The 22165-nt window shown below is 39.9% G+C and overlaps 2 protein-coding genes across 3 annotated transcripts; both read right to left on the bottom strand.

Annotated features, from left to right (window-relative positions):
* Positions 1 to 358: 358 nt before the first annotated feature.
* Positions 359 to 16363, bottom strand: lck (LCK proto-oncogene, Src family tyrosine kinase). 2 transcript variants are annotated; one of them, XM_053845111.1, is made up of 13 exons: positions 16219 to 16363; positions 13959 to 14073; positions 11370 to 11430; positions 11132 to 11222; positions 10160 to 10258; positions 9973 to 10076; positions 9763 to 9912; positions 9553 to 9705; positions 7646 to 7825; positions 4094 to 4170; positions 1551 to 1704; positions 1321 to 1452; positions 359 to 713 (listed from the first exon to the last, which is right to left on the bottom strand). In XM_053845111.1, exons 2-13 carry the CDS (start codon positions 14064 to 14066, stop codon positions 511 to 513), a joined length of 1512 nt encoding a protein of 503 aa, XP_053701086.1. In that variant the 5' UTR covers positions 14067 to 14073; positions 16219 to 16363; the 3' UTR covers positions 359 to 510. The 2 variants fall into 2 exon arrangements, with proteins under 2 accessions (XP_053701086.1, XP_053701085.1); XM_053845110.1 differs by lacking the exon at positions 16219 to 16363 and having other exon boundaries at positions 13959 to 14091.
* A 1937-nt stretch (positions 16364 to 18300) lies between these two features.
* Positions 18301 to 21870, bottom strand: fam167b (family with sequence similarity 167 member B). Its single transcript, XM_053846036.1, has 2 exons — positions 21541 to 21870; positions 18301 to 20889 (listed from the first exon to the last, which is right to left on the bottom strand). Exons 1-2 carry the CDS (start codon positions 21826 to 21828, stop codon positions 20626 to 20628), a joined length of 552 nt encoding a protein of 183 aa, XP_053702011.1. The 5' UTR covers positions 21829 to 21870; the 3' UTR covers positions 18301 to 20625.
* Between the last annotated feature and the right edge of the window lie 295 nt (positions 21871 to 22165).

The following is a 22165-nucleotide window of genomic DNA, read 5'->3' as shown; positions in this document are numbered from 1 at the left end:
GTGTGATTTATTTGTAGCCAATTCATTTGTTTATTTGTTACAGACAATACGATAAAACATATTTTCCAAACAGATAAACCCTTATCCCTGGTGTAGCTACTATGAAAGTAATTACGATGACAATATCCAGTGTAAGGGATATTAAAGTGGATTAGACAAACATCTATAAACCAAAGTAACAGACATAAATCTTAGCATTGTAATAAAGCAATGCAAATATTGTCAGAGCAAATGCAATATGATGTATTATTATTATTATTATTATTATTATTGTAGTAGTAGTACTAATAGTATTTGTCATAAAATGTAATCATGGAGGAAAAAAAACCCTATTTGATTCTGATTTATATTTGAACATTTATTGAAAAACACAAGACCATTATTATGTACCAAACATTCAGATTCATTTATTCAAATGCAAACATTGCCAAAGCATATTACATAGTTAATCTAAGTATTAAAATCAGCATCCAGCTCTTTAGTATTTTATAGTCTCTCTTGGTGCATCTCTCAGGGGTCATCTTGGTACTGCCGCTCCGTGGCAGTGAAGAAGTCCTCTAGAACACTCCTCAGGTACTCAAATGTGGGCCGGTCATCTGGGTTTTCCCTCCAGCACAGTAACATGATATTGTAAAGACCATCTGAACAGTTCTCTGGCTTCGGCATCCTGTAGCCACGCTCCAGGTTCTGCATCACCTCCGGGTTGGACATCCCTGGGACGTAAAATAAACTCATTTCAAATATCGGCTATATAGGCTATAACTCCTGTCAGTTTGTGTCATAGTGTCTTTTTGTTTTGTTTATTCATCCACATTCGACCTTCACAATGGTGTGTGTATACAGGTGTCTTCAATTTCTTTACCACTGTCAACTGCGTTTGAACCCAGTGTCTCAGACTAGTTGTAGAACACTTAGAAATAGAGACAGATCAGTGAGCAACTTCCATAACATCATGAGAATGATCACACCATAATTCAGAAATAGTTTCAGACGATTTGAAATGCTGGTCTTGAGAGGGAGTCGAGAGTCAAGAACTGATGCCCAAGCTTTACAACCGTTCCATCCCAACCAAAACATGCCAGGACCAAGCAGAAAACAGTCAAAGCATATTATTTTAAGCAAAGTTAAAACATGACAAATACTGGTTTTCAGACGGGTCAATGAGTCAGTGAGTGAAGTTAAATCACATTTATATTTAAGTTTACACAGACACTTTCCTACAAAGTCAGTATGGTGTAAATGAATGTGAATGTAGAATAGAATATACCGTAGAATATGTAGTTAGGTGCATGGTATGATCAATTTGCCTCCAGGTGTTACCTGGGTATGGAATGCGTCCGTACGTCACAACTTCCGTCAGCAGAATCCCAAACGACCAAACGTCTGATTTGATGGAAAAGGTCCCATAGTTAATAGCCTCTGGAGCTGTCCACTTGATCGGAAACTTGGCGCCTTCGGCAGAAAAAGTTTGTTAATGTGTTTTAGAATTTTGAATTGCATTATCATGCGCTAATGTTTACATGTTGAGCGACAAGAGAAAAGAGTTTTACCCTCTCTAGCTGTGTATTCGTTGTCCACAATGAGTCTGGCCAGTCCGAAGTCAGCGATTTTACAGATGAGTTCGTGAGATACCAAAATATTTGCCGCCCTCAGGTCACGATGAATGTAGTTCTTCGCCTCTAGGAAAGCCATTCCATCAGCCACCTACAGGGGGCAACACACAACCACATGTACCTTTCAAAGGAGCACACTCTGAGATAGTAGTGAGACGTACTGTAAGTTAACATGACATCAGTCTGCTGTGAAATGTTGACGTAAACAACAAATGAGACGTAAATTGAAGCACTGTGAATAAAGACGATCAAGAAGAGTATTTGTCCTAAACTACTATTAAGATATACAGTTTTGAAAAACTATAAACCTAAAAATAAAAACTAATAATTTGGCTAAAATACTTGGTTACGAATCGAAACGCATTTATTTGCGATTTTTAGAATAAGATTAACGTGACGTACACAACTGAAAGCGAAAATAATTCTAGATTAGATGTTGCGTGCATTCCTCCCACTGTGGGGAAATTTCCGTCGCTACAGCAACAATGGAAAAATGAACATTAGATTATCTTAGATGGCCTTTATTAGCCCCACAGTGAGGAAATGTAAATTTATAAAGTAAATAAATAAATAAATTAAAACATGCTTAACAATGGACAGCGAGTCTAGTTATAATAACAACATCAACAACATATTTTTAGAGGAATACTGTAGTTGTACGTTTTAAAACTTGAGAAGATACCCTCCCTTTATCGTGACCCCTCATGAGTCTTCTGTAACCTGAACTAAAGGAACAACAAAAGAAACATGAGACTGAGACTAGTTTGTACTGTACTCAAAATGAATTTCTGGTGTTGATAGTTTCCGAGGTGTTGCACTTCAGCCTAACAAAGTGAAAGCCAAATTATGCCTATCTGCTCTTCATAAAACTTTTTTAAGATACATGACATTCCACACGTGTGAAGAGTTCTGCAATGGTGGTGGTGATCTTAATCTGTTTGAGAATCAAAGTCAACAATTTAAAGAACAGATCATAACTTTAATTCCAAATTACTCTATAGGATTGCCACTTCATTTTTTTTTGTTAAATATCAAAGCAGCCCACCACACATCCGAGAGAAAGGCAGCCACTTTGACTTTCTATCGATGCTGTTACATATTTCACACAGCAGAATTTCACACATATGTGCAGGTTTCTGCAGAAACATGTCACAAGTAAAGACTCACTCACAAGCTACTTGTTTCCATTCAAGAACAAAACACTTCAATGCTCATCTTTTCCTTTAACTCAGTAAGTCATTTATATACTCCCTATCTGTGATGGGGGATTAAGCCTCTTTATTTAACTCTGCGAAGTTGCAGTTGGTCCTGCCATCCAAACATGAGGAGTGAAACTCAACTTTGCTGTTTTCTCTTTCAGAGTTTGAGTGTCCTCTCCCACTTGCTGAACCAACGGTGCTGTTGTTTGAAACAAAACTGACTCAGGCAGTGATCGCAATTCTGCGAGGACAAATGGTTTCCTTCACATCTCATTGTTGTAAATCAAAAAATCAAGTCCATCCTTACTGTAGACCGCAAATGTGCTCTGAATCCTGTAAATCAAATACTTAAGAAAAGCGAAAACCTCCATTTGGGGTTTTGTTTCTGTTCCACAATCAAGCAGTAAATAAAATCCTACATTTATAGACATGTTGATGTGAACAAGATGTGAAGCAGCCTCTAGATTCATCCCTGAGATTAGGGATCATGGAAACAACTAGCTTGCACAGATTAACTAACCATCACTTTACTCCCAACTTTATACATGTGAACTATCAGCAGAAATAAGACAATGACAACATTCCTGGATGAGCTACATGCCAGTATGTTGGTATGGTGAAAGAATTATAATGGACAAATTCAAGGCATGTGGAAATATTTCCAGACCTTAAGCTAAATTTCTCTCTATATTTTTTTTCTATTCATTTTTTTCAGTATCTCTTCAAACCCAAAATACAACTCTGCCCCTCCTAGGCAATCATTGGTGTACCACATTCAGAACTTTAAATTAAATATATCACCGATTTGACTGACATAGTCAAACAAGCAGTATGTTCCTTTTTACTCTTTCCCTTCTTTTTTCAGCCCTAGTGCCGTCCCTGGACATTCACATGCAAAGCAAAATTCTGGCAGTATGAGTAAAGGTGAGTTGAGGGAGTGGCAGCGTCAATCTCTTGAGTTTTGTTTATCTCTATCATTGCATAAAAATAAAAAGAAATGGACAGGAGACTGAGAATTTGATTTTGAAACTTCACACTGTCTTCCTGTGGTTTTGTTTTTCCATCTCACGCTCAATTTCAACCACTACCGACCTGAAAACTCATCGTCAGTTCCAACCTCAACTAGCAAAATCACAAAGACCAAAATACACGTAACACAGCCTGTCAAATTGACACTCGTGCTCATAAGGTAGAAATAAATCTCATACACATGTTGCGTACACAAGTCTTGTCTTGAACGAAAGACACTAGGAAGTGCTCATCAAAGCAGACAACTTTTACCTGAGAAGACATGTCTATCAGCGTGTTCATGGACAAAGAGCTTCCTGCTGTTGTCTTCAAATAATCCACCAGACTTCCTGTAAAGAAAAAATGTTGGCATCAACATTAGCACTGATAAAACACAACAAATTAAAGCACTTGTTATCTATTTATGTCTGATGTCTGTGAGCGGATTTACTTCTTATACTTCAAGATCACTGAAAATAGCGAGAAGCAGAAAGTCAAAAGGCAAATGACAGTTATGATTTCAGTGTGTTGAAAACACAAATTTCCTCAAACACATAAATAGACAGAGTTGGATCAGGTTACATCTTATAATCAACACAGAGGAAGCTCTGGGAACATCCGTCACCGCTGATACACCGGGCCAGTCCCTGAGACTTCTGATGAAGACAGAACAATGGTGACCAGAGGAAACACTCAAAGATGAATAGTTGCGCCAGGAAAGACGAGACATTTGCTCTTTGCTCAGACTCTCTTTTAGAACACCTTTTGTCAAGGTCACAAAGGGAAGCGGCAAAGTTGTTTTTCCATACTTGCATGGTTGGCTTACAAATAAAGGGACAAATTGAAAGGAAGAGTTGTCCTTTCTCTGAACAACAGAGATGTTGATTGTTTCATGTCCTCACATGGACTGCAGACAAAGAGACAATGAGAGTACTGGTTCTGAAGGCCTCTCAAAAAAGACAATAATGCCGCCTCTTCAGTGGCACTGTGGTGGTATCAGCCACCTAACGTTGACGGCCCTCTTTTGGGGCTTTCACTGCAGTCAATTTATCGGGGAAATATGGAAACACTTTACACTGTAACTCTCAGTAGCTGAGAGTGGTTGGTTTCCTCTCAGTGGAGAATGGTTAGCCAGAGCTCTGGAGCAAAGGGCCTGACAAACCTAATGAAATACCTTATGAAGTTACCTTAACTGTCCAACCGTAACAAAGGAAACCCAAAGGGACCATTTGCAGTCTGGAGGTGGATGAGCTGTTGACATATGGGAATGCTCTACAAGCTCCTTGACTTTGGAGGACACGTAGAGGACAACACCACTGCTTCAGCACCATCATAGAATCAGGGAAACTTCTCAGAAAGAACAGTCCTTTCCTGTACTTCCTTCCCTTTCATGGAGTGGTATGCCATTTGCTCTTTGGTCCAATACTCAAGGTGTATTTTTTCACTCAGCAACAGAAATATCCCCCTTCCTAGGGGAAGGGACCTGAGGTGTAGCTCATGTAATTGAAAATGGATCTGAAATGATATAAGACATGCCCCAAGGGTTTGTATTTTCTGCTGGTGAATGTAAAGGACTATCCAAGAGATTATAAGGAGCAACAAGAAGACAAAACAGCAAGAGTGGTAACTACTAAGTAAGGCACAATTGCCATTGCACTTTCGCTGCAACACAAGTCTTCAATGTCTTGAAAGGCACATGCAAGATTCCCTTCACAACTACGGTCCAAACATGATGATTGTGATCCAGGAAATGGCTTGTATGGACATCACTTTTGCACTGTTATGTCAAATAACATCCATTCTCAAGTGGGCTTTTGTGTCCCAGAGTGACGCAGAAGTCAGCCACTTGAGTTGCAAGTAGCATGAAGCATGTTTTGCCTTCTGTGGCGATTCCTGACAGCAAAGGCAGCGTGTCATGTGAAAGTTGGGGTCAACATACAAGGCAGACATTGGACACAATAGTCCACATAACAATTGTCAGTATGTGACACCTTAGTATGCATGGATGAACAACACTCTAGCAAGAGGAGGAAAGCCTGGTAAAACAGGGCCACGAAGGATACCAGAAAATTGCTGCTCTGGTGGAGGCGACCTCTGGGTTCAATGTTTGAAGGTCATTGCAGTTGACAGCACAATGGAATTGGGAGATCAAGATCATCACTAGTGTCTGATGGCAGTTTTTCTGTATCAGTCGTAAATTCTTTAAGATCATTGAGTGAATAAAAGTTTTGAGAAAATAATATAAATGCGGTTAAATGAGTTGAGGTGTCACTTCACTTCCTTTCATGTGACAGAAGACAAAGAGTTGTCAACCTCTAGACCTCATATGTCTGTGCATGAAACGTGTGTCAGAGGATGCAAGTTTGCACAACATCCTGCGACTAAACGATTGGCCCCCCATTGGTTTACCATCGAGCAATAGCTCCCTGGAGGGTCCTGGGAGGAGTGTGAAAGTTCATGTTTGCTTTGCTTCAGAGCTGTAAAGTACAGGAGTGCTATGCGGAAATGCTGAAAATAAACCAGTTTGGCATATCAGGATAGCAACCGCGATGAAATGTTGGAGCCTGAATATCTCTTCCTTGTCACGCTGAATGAAGGAAAACAATTTCTGAACAGGGACACTTCAGATATAAATAGCTGAGATCATGAAGATCCAATCTAATGTAATCTCGTGAAATCTCTGGTGTGTGGAACAGCTGAATTCCAAGAATATTATGCAAATATTGCAAATATTGCAAATCGAGGTCCCAATTCTGCTCTTAACTCTAGAATATGATAACAAACTGCCTAAAGTGCTAAACCATAGTGACTGTGAATCAAGAGTCCTGATCAGAAATGGTGACAGACAAAGTAGAAGACTACTTGCTTCACTTGCAGGGCCCATTGAAGCCCATGAGCTTTAGGTTTGGCCCAATGGGTATGTGTCATTTTGCATGAACATCCAATGAAGGATTCATTGCATGTCGAGTAAGCATCATTAGGTCACACATTACAGAGAGACTGAAAAAACATGTAGAAGATGAGTTCTTATAATTTCTGCCACTGATAACAAACAAAACATGCTGCTGATGCACTGCATGGAGTGAAGAGGTGTGGTCATGACTAACACTTTCTACCTCCTACCCACTCACTTGTGGCAGGAGAAATGCAATAAAACGTCCTGATTAGAAATTGAATCTGAATTTCTAATCACTTCTTTCAAGAGCCCACTAATTCTCATCATGCCCAATGAAAGCTTTGCACTTCAGACGGTGACGACTGGTTTGAACCAGCTGCCCTGCGATGCCCTTTTGTCAGTTGAAGTCCCTGGTGTATCAGCTGGCTCAGTGTATTTGGAGCGAAACCGTTTTCTGACGTACTCTGATACCAGATCGACAAGTTTGATCCTGAACACCGGTAACGACAAACAAGCTTTCTGCTCTTCAGTGGAAACCACATGACTAAGAGCGTCATTATCTCAGACAAGCAGCAGCACATTTCAGTCCGTTCCTGTTTCGCTTTGCTTCAAAGGTGAGTTGGGAACTTATCTTTGGTGTGTACATATGAAGGGAACGCCTTATAATAGAAGGAAACTGTTGTCTTCAATCAGGAGTTATCTAAAATTATAGACAGTTGAGAAGCAGCAGAGTCTATCACGGCAATTGAGTGAGGAGCAGGGATCCCCGGACCACTGATGGTTCATTTTTGGATGGTGGAAGGAAACCCTACTGCTGGGTTATATGATTGTTCCAGCTTCAGTTTTTTCATTTCTTCCTGACTGTTTCATTTATTCATGGGTTTATTTTGTTTACTTAACGTTTTAAATTGAATTTGGATTGAGTGTACCGTTCTCCATGTATTCCGTGATGATGTAGATGGGTTCCTGTGTGACCACAGCGAAGAGTCGGACCAGCCGAGGATGTTGAAGGTTCTTCATCATGTTGGCTTCATCCAGGAAAGCTTCCACAGACATGGTGCCCATCTTCAGATTCTTCACTGCCACCTTCCTCTCATTGTTGAAGATGCCTGTTAATGCAACGTCATGTAATTAAAGATTATTTGCTTTTGCGGCGCTGCTGGTAAAACAGTGTTGCAGTCATGAAACCGGTTCTTTAGGCCCTACCCACAGCCCACATGTGCATTTATTTATGAGGGAGGGCTGCAGCAAAACCAGGGAAAATGTCATCACTGACAATACATAACACCATGCACTCCACAATATACTTGCAAATGGAATTCTAGAAATGTTTTTCTTTGATTTGACATCCGGAATTGATGTCCATTTGACATCATTTCAGCCAGCGAGCACAACCTGGAACCAGCAAGAGACAGAAGGTTGATCCAGATAATAAAACTCTTTTTATCCAGAATATTTCAGAATGCTGTAGTGTTTTATTGAGAATAACTTAACAACAAAGACAAGGGTGCAGCTTTTTATCTGAGCTTTTATCTGAACATTCTCTCTGCGTTTTTCCACTATCAGCCTCCAGACTGTGACTGTTTTTCCAGTTGACGGTGGGATGAGGATGATGATGTTCAATATGTTGATGCTGGTGGGGTCTCTCTGCAGCTGCTGCAGACACTCCACGATCCTACCTGGAAAGGGAGCGATGTGAGAGACAGTTTTTTAAATATCTAATGGGCGTTTGTTGAATTAATATATCAAAGCTACATATGGTAAATAAAATAAAATGCCCACCAAATGTGTCAATGTCATCCCCCATCCCCACATTAGATAACTCATGAAGGACACAAAGAGTGACTTACAAGTCCTGTAGAAGCAGCATCTCAGTATCGAAGCCCTTCCGTTGTCCTCGCTTCTCGCCAGGATGTGAATGTAACTCTTATGTCCAGTCTGGTCCAAGTTCCAATCCCTTCCTGGACTCTCCAGTGCGAAGGCTCAGCTCGGCCATTGTGAGAATGAATGACTACAGCAAAGTCTCTGTGGTGACGCAATTTCCCTGCAGCTGTAAGGCAGCTGGATGGTAATGTGAACGTTGAAAGTTCGTTTTGGTAACAGCTCAAGAGTCGGACTCCGATTTATGAGAGCTTAATATGAAACCTAACATCATTTCCAATGATGATAGATATATATTTATTCCAAAATATTACATTGTGCTGCATTGGCACGGAGGTTTTAACAAAACAATAAGATACATTTAAATTGTATCTTCAGCAGTATATGTGACCATTCCAGTATAATTTAGCAGCATCCTCGAAGACTTGTAAAGCATGTATGTTTTAAGCTCAGTATGTTTGTACAACAAATATTATCTTCTTTCTTTAACATAATAACCTCAGTGGATAAATGAGGTCAGACGTCAGACTCTGAGACTGGAAGTGTTTAACTTGTTATACAGTACATCAGTGAAGTTTGGAGGATGGATGGAAAATAACAAGGATACTTTAATTTCGTAATAAGATGGTGGTGACTCAGATTACATGATCTGATATCATCTGGCCTTTTAAGTCCAGTGCTAATCTGTTATTAGGTGAAATCCTATTTCCACACATGCAGAGGTAGTTTCGATGTCAGAGGTAATGGCACTTAATACTCCACCAGAGCCTACAATTTACGACGAGAGAGCAAACCGCAGGTCTGGTGCCAGACATTGAAAGTCGTAAGTCGGACATTATTTGTATACTGTATGTACGTGTGTATATGTGTGTGTGTGTATATATATATATAAATATATATATATAAATATATATATATATATATATATATATGCTTGTCTTGATTTGTCGCTCACCCATCCAGACTTCTCCAAACTGGCCGGCCCCGAGTCGACGCACCAACTTCAGGGACTCTCGTGGAATCTCCCACTCATCCTGCCACCAGGGCTTCTGTGGAGCCCGGGACTGACACGGCTTCACCAGTTTGGTGCACAATCCGTCAGAATCACCTGGAAGCAGGCAGTCTCTATTGAAAGTGCCTTAAGAGAGTCTGCGTGGTTACGTACGAGAGTAATGCTTGACCAGCTCCTTCAAAGAGCTGAAGGAGATCTTGGTGGTGATGTAGAAGCCTCCATTATCCATGTTTCTGATCCTGTAGTGCTTAACTCCCTCTCCTGTGTTATGGTCCAAGTCCCTGATGGACAAGGAGTACGACCCTGAGGGCCATCAGGTTAACACCTTTGGTTTGACATTCATTCAGAACAATCATGTGTCACCTGGGCTAGTTTCACTTTCCCGGACCATAAAGGACCCCTGCGTGTTCCCAGGGGCCAGGAGGAGCCTCATAGCATCGTTACGAGATATATTCTTAAAAAACCATCTGCAGCACAAACAGACAGCATGAGCCAACCACTTCCTGTCACACAGTGTTGCATAGGTTGTATTGTTTCCTGTGCGACATACGCCTCAGTCTCTACTGTGTTCATCGCTATAAAGTTGAAGGGGATATAACCTTGCCGCCCCGAGATGAGTGACTGCGCCATGTACCACTCTGCGTCATCCCTGTTAACAAAACCACAATCAGTACTTCTCACGGTTCACTTTTCCTTAGTATTTGCTACAACACAATCTGACAAAACTATGGTTTGATATGAAACTGTCGCTAGTAAAAATCCGGACACAATAGCCAGCCATGTTGGGCTGTAGATGTATACACCTGGTATCATATGACGAGGAGGAGGGGTTGAATTTCACAGATGGTGCTGTATCTTCAGCCACATTATTGGACTATGATGGTGAAAAAAGAGCTGAGCCAAGAGGCAAAGCTTTCAGTGGTCATCAACTTTGACTGAATGGTCTGTCCATCCGTCCATCCATCCATCCATTCATCCATCCATACACGCTTGGTCACGTCACATGGAAGGCAGTTTGAACAAAGAGGCCCAAATTTACTTCTCCCTCCCAAAAACCCTCCAAAGTTCAGACTTCAGAAGGAACACAGAAGCATTCCTAGTGGAGGTGGCTTGGACACTTATCTCTGTGTTTCTCCTGAATAGCAGAAGGAGGTTTCTGGGAAGGTGGAAGAGTGGGCCTCTTAACTTAAGCTGCTGCTCCAGTGACCTGACCTCAAATAAGCAAAATAAAGCGAATGGAATACATTTCCTCGTGAATGTATGTATATGTGTTACTTTAATATATGTAAAGTAAACTGCTGCTTTGTAAAGAAGCATCAGTTAAAAAATATTTTGTTGCAGTGATATAACAACATCTATCTTTAGGAGAGGCAGACAGGAAGCAAAACCACACGCTGCAAAGAGCTTCACTAATAACATGTACAGGTGTGCACCAGATAACACATGCAGACTTGAATAAAAAAATCAGCAGTTGAACCGGATTATAAGCAAATCAATGAAACTGCTTTTGCCAGCAGCCTACTTGTTGATGATCTTGAGTTTTTCTCCTTTCTCAAATCCCAGGTCATCGTCATGTTGGGGTTCGTAGGTGAACATGGCCACTGCAACATTTTCTGCAACAAGTATTGAGTTAGCATGAGTCGAACAACAGTGTGGCATCATGGATGTGATATGTATAATGGGTGAAGAAATGTGACTGTGTCACATTTTCTTAGACGTACAAAATATACTTTGTACATTTTAGGCTGCTTTGTTGTTACCTGGTAGTGGGCTGTTCGGGGGTGATGGCTGGGACGGATAAGGAATCAGCTGTTCTGTGTACTGGTGGGAGAAGATGACGTTTTAGTTTTCAGAAGTCAATATAACAATAACAAATCAGAACTAACGGACACTGCATCTGGTGCGGATTTGCAACCATGGACGTTAGTAGGCTGATAATGCTTTTCAATCAACTCAATAATGTGACTCATCTAACCAGTATGTGCCTCACACACCTTTGAATGAAAATACTCTTGACGGGCATCTTTCTTCATCTTAGGGCATTTCCTACCAAGAGTTGTCTCAGTCTAGTAGTCTATCTCAGTGTTTTTCAACCTTTTTTGAGCCACGGCACATTTTTTACATTGGAAAAATTTTGTGGCACTCCACTAACCAAAAATGTTACAAAATGACACTCTGTATAGTATATTTAATTACAATATAATTTCTCAATTTATTTATACTCAGTCAGTGTGAAACCTGGGCCTGTTTAGATGAACACAAAGCCGATATCCTGGCAGGAATAGAAGAAAGACACACACGAAGCTCTTCTTCAACAGCTCAGGTGCATCACTAATTCTCTTGGAGGAACGAGGCAATCAGCTACGTGTTGCCACACGGACAAATATTACATTACTCTGCCAGCCTTTACAGCACGGACACTGGACAATGACATAATATTTGCAGAAAATTATTAATAAATGTTAATTTTAAAAAAAAAGTGATATTGGATAATTTCTCACGGCACACCTGACGATCTCTCACGGCACACTAGTGTGCCGCGGCACAGTGGTTGAAAATCACTGGTCTATCTTATAGTCTATCTTGTAGTCTGTCTCTAGTGGTCCTCTTAATGTTCTCAATGTATCAACTTCATAACCTCATCTCCTCTTCATTCATCCGCAGCGTTCTTCCTCCACAAATGTCTCTCCTCTCCACATCCCTTTGATATACTCATTTCAGATGATCCTATTTGTCCGTGGATAGAGCTGGATGATATGGTGACGTGAAATCATGAAAAATTAGAACGTGTTGATGATCTATCAACGTGAGCAGATTGCATGGATTCGGTCACATTCTTTCTATACATTATAGATCTATGCTGATGCAACCCTCCATCCGACGCAGTTGCACTGCACATGGTACTTCTTGTCGCACACTGACAGCAAAGAAGCTGGTCAAATACGCAACTTTGAGTTGTTTTTAAACCTGATGTGCCTCTAACTTGACCACAAACCTTCACGACAGAATGATGGAGTGTTCCTTGTCGGTTCCACGATGCCAAAGACTCTAAGCACCGCAGGGCTAACAGCATGGCTAGCATGACATCTCAGACAACGGCACTTCAAAACTCTATTGACACTCGTAGCCTATCAAAGTTTTCTGTTGTTTAAAGTTGGCTAACAACTAAGTGCTGAACCAAATACTTGTGCTCCAAAATGTGAAGAGATAAAGAATCATTGTTGTTATGAAGCTGAGGCCAGAATGTTAAAGATTTCTCTGCAAATCCCTCAAACTAGTATAGTAGCATGCAAAAGACATTGTTATAAAATTTAAACGATTATTTAAAATAAATAAATCATGATATATTATTGCCATATTGCCCATCCCTTTCTGGAGACATTTCGAAACAAATGCTTTTTCTGCAATTTGTTTCTGCAAATAAATGCCAAAATTGTCAGTAGCTACAATATTTTAACAAATTAAAAGGGATTTTTTACAGCACAAAAAAATTGTGCGTGTTGGTTGAGGTACCGTTGGTTGTGTGCCTTGGTATTTTTTCAATGAATAAAGTCTGCCGTGGTTTAAAAAATGTTGAATAATGTATTATGGCAGTCACCACTGCTGCCCTGTAAAGCTTCCTGTCACTCCCCCGACTGAAGTCTTCATACCACTGAACTCTTCCACCTGCCTTTTACTCATTCATTCATGTTCAGTTTTCATCAAAACCTTATTTTTGTAGACGATGACATACTGTAACTAGTCTGTAACATAGAAGAATCATATAACGCAGTAGGAAACCATCACGTGACACTCAGTCAGCCAGATCATGTAATGCTGTGACTGTGTTCATTCACAGATGTTTTCAAGCACTTTACTACTTTACTTACCTTCCACTCCACCTCAACCTCCCACCTTCTCACTCTCTCATGTCACACCTGCCCTGCTAGGCTGAAGATACTAAATGACTCCTTGACATGAGGCAGCACTTTAAGATTCATATTATATCCGGGTTCTTGCGAGGTTCTTGGCTGTGTGTATGGACTTCCCCATGGAGACAGAAACTTGGTCAGCAAGCGGAAAGTACAAGATCTGTTCCTTTACATTCAGATGTACTGGGCAGAGTATCAGTGCTGAGAGGCTTTATCCATGTTAGGAGGGAGTCCCAAGGCATGTACAGACTTTTCGTATATTGACTGATCTGGGAATGCCTCATTGTTCTAACAGAAAGTGCACTATGATTCTGATATTCTACAGAAAAGTGTGAATTCTTAGCATCATATTCATTGTTTATTGATTGTGTTGTAGGTGTTGTTGTCCCCAATATTCCTTCCACGTTATCCTGCAATTTCTTTGCCAAACAAACACACCTGGTTGCACATCTGAGGAGGGACCGTACAGTTGCAGTGCTCACACATCTCATCCAGGTTCTCGATCCAGTCGCTCTCTGAATAATCTGAGCTGCAGTTGCATCCCATTTTCTATCTGAAGCAAAGGAAATGAGAACACAGTGAGCACATTTTCAGAGTTTCTGGCGTTGTGTGGTCAGTTTGACTCACTAATATGTTTGCAGAATGTTTTTCCAGTTTAATGTCTCTCCTCTTTAAAGCGATACAAAAGCTGCTTTCTGTTTCATAGACAAACATGAGCTTTATTCACATCCTAATTGGGTTGATTAAAAGTTCTTTACACCCACAGAATAGCTAATCTGGTATAATCCCACGACTGCACATGCTCGGCCTGTTTATTGTCGGAACTGGTTTTCTCAAGCTCGGCTGGCTCCATCACAGTGGTCAGGGAACAGGGTCAGTGGGTTAATCGTGGCGACCAACTGTCCCAAAAGCCTCAAAGCCGTGAGAAAAATCCCAAAAGGCCTGACCCGGCAAAAACAATCCTGATCTGTTCAGAGTTGGGGGCTCTCGCATGTAGAAGATCAGACCTCCTACGCCCGGTGGTCCTCTCTTGGGAGTCAAACATTTTCCATTCAGAGGACTCCCTCTGCTACTTAGTCACAATACTGGTAGTGTTTTGCGGAGCATTATGGGTATGGGACAGAGCTGCTTGTGTGAAAGACCACACACGCTGTCATCAAAATGCATCAGTTCTGACAGTATGACCAGGTAAACTATGAGCTCCTATTTTGTTTATCGTCATGAAATTAAAAACAAAAAAAGGTGCTTTTTAAATAAAGACTGGTTAGCTCTGATTCATCATGAGGGATTTATGATGATGAGCATTAACTTGGTCAAAAATTTGAAATACTTAATTTCGTCCTTTATTCCAAGTCAGTCAACATCACAGACAACTGTTTCTATTTCAGGCGTGGACCAAGCGCACAGAGGGCCACATGCAGCTCATACTGATCTGAAGTTTCATATTTATCATCTGATTTCTGATTTCCCTGATCTTACTCAAATTTTAATGTTAGATGTTTATTAACTATTTAAAACATCACTTTAATTTAAGGCATACTTCCCTTTGTTATTGTGCTTTCTCTTTGCCAATTGTGCTTCATATAATAATTTTTTTTAACCACTATTGCTCCCTTTATGATTTCTTGTATCAGTAAAGTACAATATATTTCCATTATTATATTGTGCCCAAACATTTACTTGTTATTATATAAACTGATAATTATTTACTTTCCTTTTTCACTTTTACATACTACATAATTTATTAATATTTATGAATTTCCAGTTTTTAATTCCCACTGATTATTTCCTTGTTTTTTTATTGCATCGACATTATTTGAATTATATGAAAGTTTAAAAACGATTTTCCTCTCACGTGATGGCCCCTCGAGACAGAGGTGCTATATTTCATGGACTCACTGTAAAGATAGTTGACAGTCAGGAAACAGGACAAAGTATTGCTCACCATCTTGCCATTAAATAGTAAATTCTTTTTTTCTTTCATGTGTACAATGAATAAATATTTTTAAATATATCCTTTGGTAATCAAATGATTTATTCGTGGTTTGCTACCACTGTTATCCAATATCTTAAGTACACATTTTTGTAAGCATCACGTCTGCCGCCCTTATTGGCATCAGTGAAGTGAAAATGCCCCAAGGTCGGTCAGAAGTGGCATTGCTAATTTCTTAACACTGAAATCTGATCCCAGTCTGCACCTTACCTTTCAAATATCTGAGCAGGATTATTTCTAATTTCAAGTCACTCTGGTTTGTTGCTGAGTCTTGCAACTTGAGCTACTTGTCACTTTTGACATTTATCACTCACCTATGGAATTATTACATTGGACAAAAAGTTTAACATGTTAATGATTTTTAAAAAAAGCGACAGATTGGATGAACACATAACTTATAATAATAAATATTATATTATACACCAAAGGTCAATACGAGTTTTCTATTTTAACCAGCTTTTGTGTGATGATTTTAGATAAATACAAATCCTTTATTTATTGTGAGTTATAAGAGCAAATATATTGAATTTTATTTTATTTTTTTTACCAAAGCCAGACAATGTATATTAAATGAATGTAAATTAGTTGAAAAAATAGTGAATAATGTGTTGAATTTTATTTTAAGCTTAGGTCTGAAATAAAAACACATTACAAGTGCTAATTCCCCACTATTAAGAGCTGCCATATTAAAAATGCATCACTCACCTTTAAAACTTAAAAGGCGTCTTTAAGCACAAATTCTCAGCATCGCCATAGAAACCGTGTTTTTTCAGACTAAAACTTTTTTCTGTCAATGTTCGCTGCTGGTGTCAAGGTGCAGAAATATTATCATGGGGTTTTCATGACTTACTCTAACCTGAAGTCCGCCCCCTCACCCCTTCCACACACACATTCACACACACTCAGAGCTTCCTGTCGTTGAGCAGTTGATGGTTGCTCTGCAAACTTGTGCAGGTGCTGACATGCAGCTGTGGTCTGTTGAAGGTGAGAACCATGATAAAGGGGTCAACCTTCCCAGAGTGGGAGACATGAATGTTCCAGTACAGTTGAAATGTGGAGAAGATGGCTGATGCTGTGACGGAATGGAGATATGAAAGGGGGTGGCTGGCAAGGATGATGCAAACCCTGGTGTCCTGCGGTGCTCCATCATCTGATATTACAGTGTTAGAATACATGACCAAGGTGGGAAATTCCTACAACGGCACCTAAAGTTGTAATTTCCACCACAGTGTCGAGCATGGAACATTGTGACATCCAGTGTTCATCCAGTTGGAGTCAAGACTGATGACATTTCACATTTCAATGACAGTTTTTAGCGATGAATTTCTATTTAGAGTTAGATGAAACACACAGAACGTAAAAGGTGACAGAAATTTACAATGCTATGACTTACACATGAAGCCTTAATGAAAAATTAAACAGCAAGAAAAACACAAATGATATAAATGACAGCTGGTTATTTCCGTTGTGATGCATTTCCTGCAAAGCCACGCATGCTCCCGCATCTTCTAAATAATGCCACCAATGGAGATTGATCAACCGCATAACGGAAGTGAGATGTGACTAGAGAAGTTAAGATGTAATTGTGTTAGGAGACATTTTATCATAGTTTTGTAAGCCATGTTTGTGTGGTTTTTCTCATCCGCAATAGTGTGTCACGTTTGGTCATAATTATCATTTCTGGCAAGCTGCTGCTTTGAGGAAGGTCTTGGATCTTCATTGTACGTTTCTTGTTGGACGCTGGAGTCGAAGGAAGACGAAAGTGATGCCCGATTTACTGATGTAAGCTTACAATATTTAAATTTCAGCACATCTGAATACAACTGCTCTTTAGATCTGTCACTCTGTGCTGTCTTAATAACACACTATGTAAACAACAATATTTTATCTATGTATCCGGATCCACTAAAATATTGTGTTTATACTGGTGCAAGCACTGAGCTTCTGTAAAAGGTCCTTGGTAATGTGATTGTCGGTATAAAAACATGTGACACGAATATGCTGGTGGGCGTTTGCTAATAAAATAATGTGATTTGGGTGAGAGGTCAGAGGAAAGTATCCCAGCCAGAGCAGAGTGGCATGAGAAACTCAAGCCAGGAGCTCTCTATTGGAGCTCTACCTCGCCTTCAGCTACAAAACTCCCTGTGTTTTTCCATATGATATTCATTTTCACTCCTGAGGTTGAGCATCACTCTGAGATCACTCTCGTTCCTGTCATCTCATCAGTCAGTCACAACACTCTGATCTTGTTTTCTTTCACTAGCAGAACTGCGCTCAGGCATATTTGGTTTCTTGTTTGAGCTAATTGTGCCCAGCAATGTCTGTGGTTCTTAACATTGCTGCAGGGCTACATTCATATGTTTGGCTATTTCACTGGGTCATGCATAGAAGGAAAGAAGAGACTATTGTGCGGAGTGCTTCTCAAACTATAGCGATGCATGACTTGGGGCCATTCTAGAGGGGCATCTGGTGACGTTTAACTGAAAATGCTGCTGCTGTTTAGTACGGTTGAATAAGCCAGTTTCAGATAAATCATACTACCGCTCATTTCAAACCACTCAAAACTACTATTTGTGTTCTCTTACTGCATTGACTGGTTCTTGTGCGCGTTTTGTGCATCACATCATGTTCTATATACTTGGACCGGGACAATATGCATTTGGCCTGATTTTGATAATTCACAATTTATATTTCAACTGTGCTTTATTAATTTAAGTGGTAATTTAAGCAAGTCTAGTAACTAAGTAAGTAAGTCAAAGAGTATTATTCACTTATTATATCTTCCTCAGCTCTGATTCTTGTATGAGCTTCTGCATGGACTCTCCAGCCATATAAGGCATACAGTCTACAGTACAGCATCTGGACATTGTAATGGAAAACAAAATCCGTCTCGCAGGTCGTGTCACCGCAGCACTGTGACCACACATTTTTGGTTTGTGAAGATGGGCTGTTAAAAAAACATGTTGTGAATGACGGTGCCAAGAAAGCACAGACGGAAGTTTGACTTCCCGTTTCAGCAGTTTATTGATTTGTGGAAGTGTAGCTGTAGTAGTGTCTCCAGCACAACATGTTTTTGTTGGAAAATATTTGCAACCATGAGCTTTGCATTGTGATGCAGCTGAACTCTACTTCACCTCTACACTCCTAATTTGCTGATAACTCTGACCACAAACCTTTTGTTCAGTCACAAGTGTCTTTGATTCACAATACAAGAAATACAGGCAATACAGAAGTCTAAATCCACATGGTGAACATGAAGAGGAATATCCCTGTGAACATTCTTGTTATGAGCTGTTTACAATACAGTCTTGCGGATAAATATTTGACGATCTGAAGACACTGTGCACACACCTAACGCGGCATGGTAAAACGGATATCACATGAGCATGAATAATCTCTTGTGCAAGCTTGAACTCAGCAGCAAGGCAAACGGAAATTAAGCTACATGTAGCATCAAGAAACAAGGGCTTCTTTATTTAGATAAAATCATGACTCATTATGAAACTCGTATTTTAAGTCAAGGAGTTATTATTGCTGACCTTTGTAGAACACATGACCCTCTGATATGGTCCAAAAAGTCAAGTTTTCAGAACTAACTCACTTCCTGGCTCACCCATTCTTGGCTAGCTGGCTATTAAATGGTACTGCAACTTACAATTTTCTTTTAGAAGGTGTTTTGAAATGTGTCCATTCAAGTGCCATGAAGCAAATACCAATTGCCAACGTTCCAAAAAAAAATTATTAGCTCCTTATGGGAGTTTCTTCCTGTTCTGATGTCTCTGTGATCTACCTTCTTTGACTCGAGGACCGCTTTGCTCCTCCCATTTCTTTTTTAAGGACCTATTTCTGTTATGTATACTTCACAATCCTGTATTTCCAGTCATGAGACAGGGTTTATTTTCAGAGGAAAATGTTGGAATGGCTGTTAAATGTCAGTTTTCTGGCCATATTTGTGCTGTAGGACACATTTATTCATTGCTGATCTTGATAAAGGAGTTACAGTAATAGCCCTGATTTATGACCATCTTTAGTGTATTACTAGACTATTAGAATTAAATTTCTCCATTGGTTCATTCACGAGTTGCTGAATGCAATAAGCAATGGAATGAGATTCTGCATTATGACTTCACATGGTATGACAATTTGTGTTATGCTCAGTGGAAACTATTCACCATTTGTTTGCCTTTTAGTGAGTTAGCTCTGTTCGGAGGGAGGGTTTGGGTTGTGTTGACTTTAATACAAACTGTCATAGAGTTAAGCTAAAGTTCAAAACTAGAAACGTGACAGGAATCGCTAACTGCTGAAGCATGATTCAGTTTTGTTGGTTTCAACATGGCTTTTATACAGAGTTGAACAAAGCCATTATAACTGTTTCCTCCACCACATTGGAGTGTCACAATCGTATATTATTAGTCCGTGCCAGTTTAAATAAATTTAACCCTAACCCTACTAAAGCAAGCTATGTCACTATCGCTAATGAATAATTTTGGAAACTATTGTTTCTGGTTTTAAACTTCTCTGATTTTTAAATGATTTTTGTCATTATTTTTTCATACAACTACAAAATTAAACCAACGACCAAATATTAATTGGCACAATTCACAACTATCTAACAAGTATTAGTACCTCCACCATGAAGGTAATATGATCACAATTTGGGTCCACTACCTGTTGACAGAATACCTCAAAAAGTTATGAACAGATGTTCACTTTTTTCATATAATGTTGGTAAGGGGATGAGGGTGATTCGGGTACTCTGGCACTCAGTAAGTCTTTAAAGGATTCATTGCAACGGGACAGCAGAAAAATGGTGGCCAAGGTCCTTGTTGTCCCTGTGAAGCAACAGAAACCGGCTGCTTGGCAGAGATCTGCATTCTGAATGCTTTTCTTCTTATCGGCCAATTAAAATTCTTTGTTTGAGTGTCCTAATTTGAATTCTAAAAAATCCTAATGAAATAACCAATTTAATATTTAAAAAAAAAATGTTTTTTTTAAGTTGTCAAGCGTCAAGACATATTTAATGTGTTTAAGTTGCCGACTCCGCAGTTGTTCAGTCACTGAAGTTGTCATGCTCCAGAGTTTGGCTTCCATTAAAAGATATTTGTCCACAAGTCAACACAGCGAGAAGCGTCTGGAGTTGATGTTCATCTTGGTGAGGCCCAGATGCTTCAGCGGGGTGGACAGAGCGAAAGTGGCCTTCAGCGGGATGTCACACAGCAAATCCGACTCCTCGCCACATTCCTCCAGCTCATAGGTGGCGTCGTCCAGCATCTCCTTGTGTCGGTGGCAGACTTGCTCCACCTTCAGTCTGTGGATCTCCACACGGAGACGAATCAGCTGCCGGGCCAGGAGGTTGTCCTGGACCTGCATTTCTCTCTGAGGAGGGACATGACTTCATGAGAGATCACTTTTATTGAGCACTCTGTAGCTGCAATCATTAAGAGTAGAAAAGTGAATTCAGTGCGTAGGAGTGATGTCATATCTCACTCTGTGGGACAACAGAAAGACATGAAAACATGAAAGTGGGTGACAAAAACACCATCTAAGAAGAGAAGACAGGAAACAAAGAATAAAGATTTGAAAGCAATCCTTTTGATTTGTTGACATCATTTAAACTGATTAAGATTCAATTATGATCCTAAATATCTCTTTAGCCTTGGTGAGATCTATATATATATATAGTTTTGTTTGTGACTTTAACGCTTGACCCTAGCCTTCTGTTGTATAACTTTATTTTGAAATTTGAAGGTGGAAAAACACTATACTATAATGAGCCTTGAGCGTTTTCTTTTTTAAATACACATTAGCTTTGCACTCACATAAATCCTAAATTTATACAAGTATTAGCTGTATTGTTAATGCAGCAGTAACACTGAAGTAAATTCATTGACCAACTTATGAATTCATTTATTATTATCAGTATCATTATTGTTATCACTTGTATTATACATTTTCTTGTTTCAGTCAGAGCAGTCGAACCTTCGACCGTCATGATGAAACTTGACCTACATCTGTCTGCCCACTCACCAGCTCTTTTCTCAGATACTCCAAAGCATCATCCATAGTGTCAAAACCACAAATGTTCCTCACGACCAGCTCTGAGTCGGCATTTCCCAACAGAACCGGGACAGAGACTTGTTCCTCTCCAGATCCCGAAGCGTCCTGCCTCCAGGGTCGGCTCTGGACCCGCTCCTGCCACTCCAGGTACGAAGGTCTACGGGTCTGTAACTTCAGTTTCTGAGTCAGAGCTTTCACGCTGTCCAGGTTCTCCGTCTCCCCTTCGGACGAGTCGTCTCCGAACTCCTTAAATTCCATCTGGGTCCTGGTGGAGCAGCCGCGGTGTGAGCGCAACAGGTCCGCACCTCCTTTATAGGGCGGAGAGGGAGTGACGCCCAGAGAGTAGGGGCAGAAGGCTGGGATACTGTCTTCAGGAAGTCTCCCTTCCCCATTGGAGAGTGTATATTTGCTTGGCAGGTACAAACAAGTTAATATTCGTGTCAGAAACGGAATAATCACCAGGTCAGTTCACAAAACGGGCTTAATATGATTCTTAACGAAAACACAAATATTGTCATAAAAATATATAAAACATATAAAAAGAACATATAAAAAAGAACACACATATATATAAAAAAAAAAGATGTTGTTATTT

Source organism: Synchiropus splendidus, chromosome 16, assembly GCF_027744825.2.
Source record: "Synchiropus splendidus isolate RoL2022-P1 chromosome 16, RoL_Sspl_1.0, whole genome shotgun sequence".
NCBI lineage: Eukaryota > Metazoa > Chordata > Actinopteri > Syngnathiformes > Callionymidae > Synchiropus > Synchiropus splendidus.
Note: the sequence above shows the minus strand (reverse complement) of the source record. Positions and strands in the feature narration are given on the sequence as shown.

Excerpts from the sequence above, each read along its gene's own strand:
- lck (XM_053845111.1), bottom strand. The coding sequence starts at position 14,066 with ATGGGATGCAACTGCAGCTCAGATTATTCAGAGAGCGACTGGATCGAG. Across the intron at positions 10,077-10,159 it reads AACACAGTAGAGACTGAGGC|ATGGTTTTTTAAGAATATAT; the intron begins GTATGTCGCACA and ends TTTGTGCTGCAG. Across the intron at positions 7,826-9,552 it reads GTTTGGAGAAGTCTGGATGG|GCATCTTCAACAATGAGAGG; the intron begins GTGAGCGACAAA and ends TTGCATTAACAG.
- fam167b (XM_053846036.1), bottom strand. The coding sequence starts at position 21,828 with ATGGAATTTAAGGAGTTCGGAGACGACTCGTCCGAAGGGGAGACGGAG. Across the intron at positions 20,890-21,540 it reads AGTATCTGAGAAAAGAGCTG|AGAGAAATGCAGGTCCAGGA; the intron begins GTGAGTGGGCAG and ends GTCCCTCCTCAG.